Source organism: Microtus ochrogaster, linkage group LG1 (assembly GCF_000317375.1).
Source record: "Microtus ochrogaster isolate Prairie Vole_2 linkage group LG1, MicOch1.0, whole genome shotgun sequence".
NCBI classification, from domain to species: domain Eukaryota; kingdom Metazoa; phylum Chordata; class Mammalia; order Rodentia; family Cricetidae; genus Microtus; species Microtus ochrogaster.
Window position 1 is genome coordinate 57,476,747 of NC_022027.1, and position 7,523 is coordinate 57,484,269.

The 7,523-nt window shown below is 43.4% G+C and overlaps 2 protein-coding genes across 3 annotated transcripts in view; one reads left to right on the plus strand and one right to left on the minus strand.

Annotated features, from left to right (window-relative positions):
- Tmed5 (transmembrane p24 trafficking protein 5) overlaps nt 1-5,241 on the minus strand; it is an 11,221-nt gene extending 5,980 nt beyond the window's left edge. For both annotated transcript variants that reach the window (XM_005359660.2, XM_005359661.3), the window contains exons 1-2: nt 4,387-5,241; nt 2,230-2,327 (exon numbers count right to left, since the gene is read on the minus strand). In XM_005359660.2, coding sequence (XP_005359717.1) covers nt 2,230-2,327; nt 4,387-4,575 — 287 coding nt within the window. In that variant the 5' untranslated portion in view covers nt 4,576-5,241. The remainder of the gene's footprint in view (nt 1-2,229; nt 2,328-4,386) is intronic.
- A 1,485-nt stretch (nt 5,242-6,726) lies between these two features.
- The window catches only part of Ccdc18 (coiled-coil domain containing 18), a 113,988-nt gene continuing 113,191 nt past the window's right edge, over nt 6,727-7,523 (plus strand). Inside the window, exon 1 of the mRNA XM_026785039.1 lies at nt 6,727-6,752. Coding sequence (XP_026640840.1) covers nt 6,727-6,752 — 26 coding nt within the window. The remainder of the gene's footprint in view (nt 6,753-7,523) is intronic.

Below are 7,523 nucleotides of genomic sequence, written 5' to 3' on the forward strand. Positions count from 1 at the left end.
GGCCCCCATAGGTTCATAGGGAGTGGCACTGTTGGAAGAAGTATGTTACTGAAGGTGGGCTTTGAGGTTTCCAATGCTCAAGCCAGGCCCAGTGTCTTTCTTCCTGCTGCCTGTCAGTTCTATCTGGACACAGAACTCCCAGCTCCTCTCCAGCACCATGTCTGCTGTGTGCTGCCACGCTTGCTGCCGTGGTGACAGTGGACTGACATAAGGGTTGCTGTGGTGTCTCTGCACAAATAACCATCAACTTACATCTCAAAATAAACCTTGTTTTTTTTAAGTCGACTTTCTCAGATATTTTGTCACAGCCTGAGCAAACACTGGTGAACAGAGTGAAGAACAATTATAAACAGAAACAAATGTTATAGTACCCATAAAACCAGTTGATGGCTCTTGTGAAGGACACATCATTCACTCAGAAGTGTCTAACCTGTGGCTCACAGGTTGTCTGTGTCGTCTGTCAGAGGATGGTTATAAATACAGCTCACAAAACACTGAACTTGCTAAAAACGTGAGCTTTCCTAAAAAATAATTTATTTTTTATAATTGATTATACAGTTTTTGAGTGTAAACCCTGGAGGTTGTATTGCAGAGCCAAAAGGTGGACATACCTGGATGATATGACTCCAAAAAGGGCAAGAAATAATTTGATCCTCCTAAGTTCAATTTTACTTGAGTTTTTATTACTGTCATTAGGCTTGCCTAGTATCCCAACAGCAGCAAGGATTCATAGGCAATACAGAAGTAGTAGGCCAGAATGAAGCTATGTCGGGGGGGGGGCATGCATTGAGACAGGGTTTCTCTGTAGCTATGGCTGTTCTGGAACTCACTCTGTAGACCAGGTCAGTCTCAAACAAAGACCTTTGTCTGTCTCCTGAATGCTGGGATTAAAGGCATTAACCATCATGCCCAACTTTATACATATTTGTGTTTATTCCTTAGTATTTTTCTGGATAATTAAATTTATTAATATCTGAACTAAGTAGGTAATATGTTTCCTATCTACAAAGCAAATATTAACTTTCACTGAAATAATTTTTAAAAAACTTAATGTAATTTTTAAATCATTTCACATGTTGAAAATAAAACTTTTGAATGATTTAAAAATTATATTTCATATAAATTATACATATCTAATTGACATAATATACATGTGTATATAAACAAGTTACTCAGAAAAAGTTATGAAGTTTATAGTATTATAAACCTTAATTCATTTCAAATGAATTGTAGTCTTAATTGAACTCTACTTAGCCATTTTAACAAATGCATTTAACAAAAAGAATAAATTATATTATTCTTTTCTACTGTGTATATACCCATTTTTTGGATTTATTCTATGTGTATTAGTGTTTGCCTTGGTGTGTATACGTGCACCATGTGTGTGTTTCTTGCCTATGGAGATCAGAAGTGGGTGCTTCATCCCTTGGAAATGGAGTTACGGTAGCTGAGAGCCACTTCTGGGTATCTGATATCAATTTCTGGCTTTTGCAGGTACCTGTTACACATGTGGCGCACATACATACATGCAAGTAAAACATTCATACACACAATTTCTTTTGTTTGTTTGTTTTTGAGACAGGGTTTCTCTGTGTAGCTTTGGAACTTGTCTTGGAACTCTGTAGATCATGCTGACCTCGATCTTAGAGAGATCCACCTGCCTCTGACTTCCGAGGGTTGGGTTTAAAGGTGTGAGCTACAGCCGCAAGGTCCATACACACGAAATTAAAAAAAAAAAAAAATCTGGGCAGTGATGGTTCATGCTTTTAATCTCAATCCTTGGGAGGCAGAGGTAGGTTGATCTCTGTGAGTCTGAGGTCAGCAGCCTGGTCTACAAAGTGAGTTCCAGGACAGCTAGGGCTACACAGAGAAATCCTGTCTGGAAAAAAGGCCAGACATGGTGGTGTATGCCTTTAATCCCATTATTCAGGAGACAGAGGCAAGCAAGCAGATCTGAGTACCGTCAGTCCAGACAGTTACATGATTGAACTCTGTCTCAAAAACAGCAACAACCAAAAAACAATGTTTTTAAGCCAAGAAGGCCGATTTAAAATGTTAATAGATTAACCAAAGCAAAGGAAAAAGTTATCTGGGTGTGGTACCCTTGCTGATGGATGCCTATGATTGATCACAGCACTCACAAGGCTACGGTACAAGGATTATTCTAAGTTCCAAGCCAGCCATGGATACATGTAAATATATTGTGTCTCAAACAAACAATCAACTTACGTGTGAACACCATCTGATTTTCTTTGCTCAAAAACTAAGGTTCTGCCCTCTGGGGAGGTAAGATGGAAATCAATGTCTAATCCTGCTCCATCTAAAACCTACAGAAGAGAAAAAAAACACGCATTACAAACCCCGAAAATAGAAACTTCTATGAGTAAATCATGTGATATAAAGGCTTTTAAAATATTTTACCTATTTATTTACTTATTTATTGGACACAGTATTGTTGTAAGGAGGCTGCTTGTTGATTTCCCAGCTGCTCAGCCCCAAAATAATCACACAGAAACTACATTATTTAAAACATTGCTTGGCCCATTAGCTCTAGCTTCTTATTTGCTAACTTTTACATCTTAATTTAACCCATCTCCATTAATCTGTGTATCACCATGTGGCTGTGGCTAACCAGGTAAAATTCCATTCAGCTCCAGAGGGCTCCATGGCTTCTTTCTGACTCCGCCTTCTTTCTCCCAGCATTCAGCCTAGCTTTTCCCGCCTACCTCAGTTCCTTTATTGACCACTGGTATTCACAGCATACAGAGAGGAATCCCACATCACAGTGTCTCTTTATGCGGCCCTGGCTGTCTTGGAACTCATTGCGTGTCTCTCAGAGTTCTGGGATTAAAGCCATGTGCCACCATGTCCTGCCTTTAAAAGCTGTCTCGAAAAAGCAAAAAAAAAAAAAAAAAGCTGTGCAAGTGGAGGCCAGAGGGTGACATCCTCTGCTGTGTTCCAACTTTTTGAGAAGGATCTCCTCACAGGCTGGCCTTAAGCTTGTCATTCCTCGCTTTCAGCTTCCTGAGTGTTTAGAATTACCAGCATTTGGCATCATTCCTGGCTTTCAAGGAAATCTTTGATTAATAAAAATTATTTGTCCATCCAGACTCACTAACTCCATAGTTGGTTTCTCTGTGTCTAATTTGGCTTCCTTTAAATCTGCTTTTCACACTCCATCCAACGATCTGCTTAAATTTTATGTGTCTGCGGCGTAGTGGTGGCAGGTTGTGGGATATTTATCTTTTTGTTTGTTTTTTTGAGACAGGTTTTCTCTGTGGCTTTGGAGCCTGTCCTGGAACTGGCTCTTGTAGACCAGGCTGGCCTCAAACTCACAGGGATTAAAGACGTGCGCCACCACTGCCTGGCTGATTCTCTTTATTTGTTCCTCCTCCCTACACAATTTCTTACACGCATTAACTGTTCAGTAAGTGCTGAATTTTTGCTCACATGCTAATTTTTGCTTAGATTTTAGATACTATGATTTCAGATACTTAATGTAAGCTATAAATCGTCCTAAAGTTTCTTCATATAAAACTGGACATTTTTAAAAAAGATTTAATAATAAACGTATTTGTCCACGTGAGTGTACATTTGTGCACCACGTGCAAGCAGTAACTTCTGAGCTTCCATTCCATTCCACTACATGCATTTTATTCTGCTCTAATTAATAGCATTTGGAACTTAATTTTTAAAAAAGCCTCAAAGATAAAACACATCAACATATGCTTTGGTGCAAGGCTATTTGGAAGCACAGAAATTTGCCAGGTGGAAACCTATAGACTTTTTAATTAAGACACTTCTATTGCCGTATTCTGCTGATATTAAAGAGAAAACAGACAAGGGACGGATCCTGATGTTACAATGTTTTAATATTTAATACACTATTATCTTATTTGAAAGTAATGGATACGGCAACAGCTTCCTTGAACACATTTCCAAATCTGACATGTGTCACACTCCAAATTCCTTAACTGAAGCAAACACCGTGATGAATCTGGTGAAAGTGGTGAGGGTAATGCAAACAGTGGCATCATTTCGCTCAATAATTAAAAAATAAAAAAGAACGTGTACCATCCCAGTACTGTGAAACTCTTAGAACTAGTGTATACTCGCTAGGAAAGCTATGGGTGAATTAAGAAATAAAGACTAACGCCACCGACGTCACTAGTGCTGGCCTCTTTCCGACCAGAGGAAAGGGAAGAGAGGGTAAGTGTCAATTTTACGTCTGGCTAAATTTGTGAGTTCCAGACATCGAAGAGCCTCGCCTGTGCGCCTGCGCTGAGCAGGCCAGCTTCCCGGACGACCCTCTGGATTCACCTCGCCCGCATTCCGCAAGTTTCCCAAGCCGGTGAGCGGCGAAGGCCAGCTCGCCCCCGCGCTTACCTGGTATTCGATCTCCAGCGAGGCCTTTAGGGGCATGGGCTGGTAGAAGCACTCCTTCTGGCCGGCCGGGAGCGTGAAGGTGAAGTCGCTGTCCAAGGAGGGCTTGAAGCCGGCCGCCCCCCGCAGCAGCGCTGGGGGCAGAGCGGCCAGGAAGAGCACTGGGAACGACAGCCAGGTCCTGCCGCCCATCCCGGTCGGAGCGATCTCCAGGAAGTGTTTAGCGAGGTGTGGGATGCCGGCGCCTCCACTCCGAACCCCAGAGCTCCAGGGAACTTGGGGCGACCGCGGCTCACGCCGTCTTCGAAAGGGAAGCGCTGCCTTCCGCTGGCCTGGGTGAGGGCGGGGCTACTCCTCCCTTCCTGCACCGCCCCCCGCCCGGTTTCGGATCCGTGCTTTATACTGGACTTGTAGGTTTAGGCTTCCCTCACACAGACACACAGACAGAAAGACATAGACACACAGACACACACGGATATAGACACAGACACACACAGACATAGACACTCACAGATCAATGAGTATCGGCGGCGGTAATGATGGGAATTGTAGTCCAATATGAACTCTGCGTGCAGCCCCTCCGCCCCCTGGTTTCGGATCCGTGCTTCATACTGGATTTGTAGGTATTGGCTTCCCTCACACAGACACACAGAAAGATACAGACACACAGAGATATAGACACACACACACACACACACACACACACACACACACACACACACACAGATCAATGAGTATCGGCGGCGGTAATGATGGGAATTGTAGTCCAATATGAACTCTGCGTGCAGCCCCTCCGCCCCCTGGTTTCGGATCCGTGCTTCATACTGGATTTGTAGGTATTGGCTTCCCTCACACAGACACACAGAAAGACACAGGCACACAGAGATATAGACACAGACACACACACAGATCAATGAGTATCGGCGGCGGTAATGATGGGAATTGTAGTCCAATACGAACTCGGCGTGCAGCCCCTCCGCCCCCTGGTTTCGGATCCGTGCTTCGTACTGGATTTGTAGTTTTGGCATCCCTCACACAGACACACAGACACACACCAATGAGCATCGGCGGCGGTAACGATGGGAATTGTAGTCCAACATGAACTAGGCGTGCAGAACCCATCCGCACGTCCGGCCTCATCTCCCGGCACGCTCTGCGCTCCGGCCACGCCGCGGCGGAGCCTGTGTGGGGGTGGGGCTTGTGGCCCGGGAGGCGCGTCCCAACGGCTCCCGCGGCGGTTCGAACTCGGCGCCTCTGAGGTTCGCTGGTTCTCTAGGTCGTGTGTTGGAGGCTTCCACGTCGAGGCCTGCGCTGTCCTAGGCTTCGAGCGCAGAGGAGCCGCGCTGCGCCTTGGCCTGGGGTCGCTAAGTACAGCTGCGACCTGGTGGTGAGCAGACGCCCCCTGACTGGAAGCGGGCTTTCCTGACGTCCCGGCGCTCAGTGCGCTCCCGGGCGGTGTGTTGGGTTTGAGGATGCCAAATGCTCTGCTCCCTCCAGACAGACGGATCCCCTCTTACAGTAGATTGAGCGTCCTCGAGATAAAATACTGTATAAAACCATGGGCTCTTTACCAAGCGGGAAAGCCTGTCTCATCCAGGGAGTATAGAGTGCCGGTTCTTCCCTTACTGTGAGTACAGCTAGAACGCTTTTTCCCCCCCAAGTAGGCTTGAAGATACCGTTGTCAGGGCCCCTAGGTAAGACGATGAGCCTTTCCGCGTACATACGACTGGTAAAAGTCCTCAGGAACATGACGATGTTTGAATACTAGACGTATTCACTGATGCTTCAGAACAGTTAGAAAATTCTCACATGAGAATGCAGAAGTTGTTGAACATAAAAACTTGACTTAGGTGGTGTTATACAGTGTTGAGCGGCATTTTTCGATCTAATTCTTCTCCTTTTTTTCTCCGTCATTGTCCGATATGAAGCTCGAGATGTTGTTGAACAGATGTGATTGAAGCAGAATGGGGACCCGAGTCACTATCTGACCGGGGAAGTCTTCGAACTTAAGCAGAAGCAGATTTGTGAAAACAATATCGGAAAGACAGTAGAAACACTTTATTTTCTAAACATCTTATTTAATTTCAATACTCAGCTTTTTCCAATAAGGTGAGAGATTTTAATAACCCACCTCACTCTTGCAAAATTTTGAGTAGAGAATAAATGTAACAAACTATTTTACCAGAATAGAAACGGAGAAGGTAGCTTATTCATTTATCCATTCAAAATATTGAGCTTTCCTAAATACATTTTTTTACTTTATAGCCTTGAACATGGGGATTATATTGGTAGCCCAGCTTTTAAGAAGGGCGATAGAACAGGCTCCACAATGAAAAAGAGTGAATGGAGTGTGAACAAGAGGTGAAATTGTAAGAAGATCTATAGCAGGAGTAGAAATTCTAAAGCTTTGAGTGTTATTTTAATAATTAAAATAGCAAAATATTCATTGCTATGATTTTAAAGATATTAATTTTGCAGTGTGTTTGGGTTCCTCTGAAACTGGAGTTACAGACTAGTGTGAGTCACCATGTGGGTGCTGAGAGTAGCAATAGCCTCTGAAAGAGCAGTCGGGACCCTTGAATTCTGAGCCATCTGGCCAGCTACATCATGATTCTTTCCTTTTAGTTAATCCTAGACCTGCTTGCCCACAGCTGATGCACCCGAACATTCCCCCATGTAGTTTCTGAGTTGAATTACTAAATGTCTTTTTTGTTTTGTGTCTTTTTTGAGAGAATGTCTTAATATGTAGACCAGGCTGGCCTTGAGCTCACCTGCCTCTACTTCCCAAGAGCCAGGATCAAAGGAGTGGTAACCGTATTCAGCCTTTCGATGTCATTTTGATCTGTGATTATGACTTGTGAATGTGAGTATATTTAAATTTTACAACCACTGTGAACAGATGATAACTTATCTGGTAATACCACCTTTTAAGAAAATATGGAAGATTGTAGTGGTAACATCTTATCGGATGCCCCAGATTTGTAAAATGATTATTAAATTATAACACCTCATATTGAAATTAATTAGAAAAGTATACCTTGATTCAGATCTTGGTCTGACCCTCCAAGATTTGCATGACTTTGAATAAATTTTTAAAAAATTGCATCAGTTCATTGTATGTGTGTGCATGTGTGTGCGTG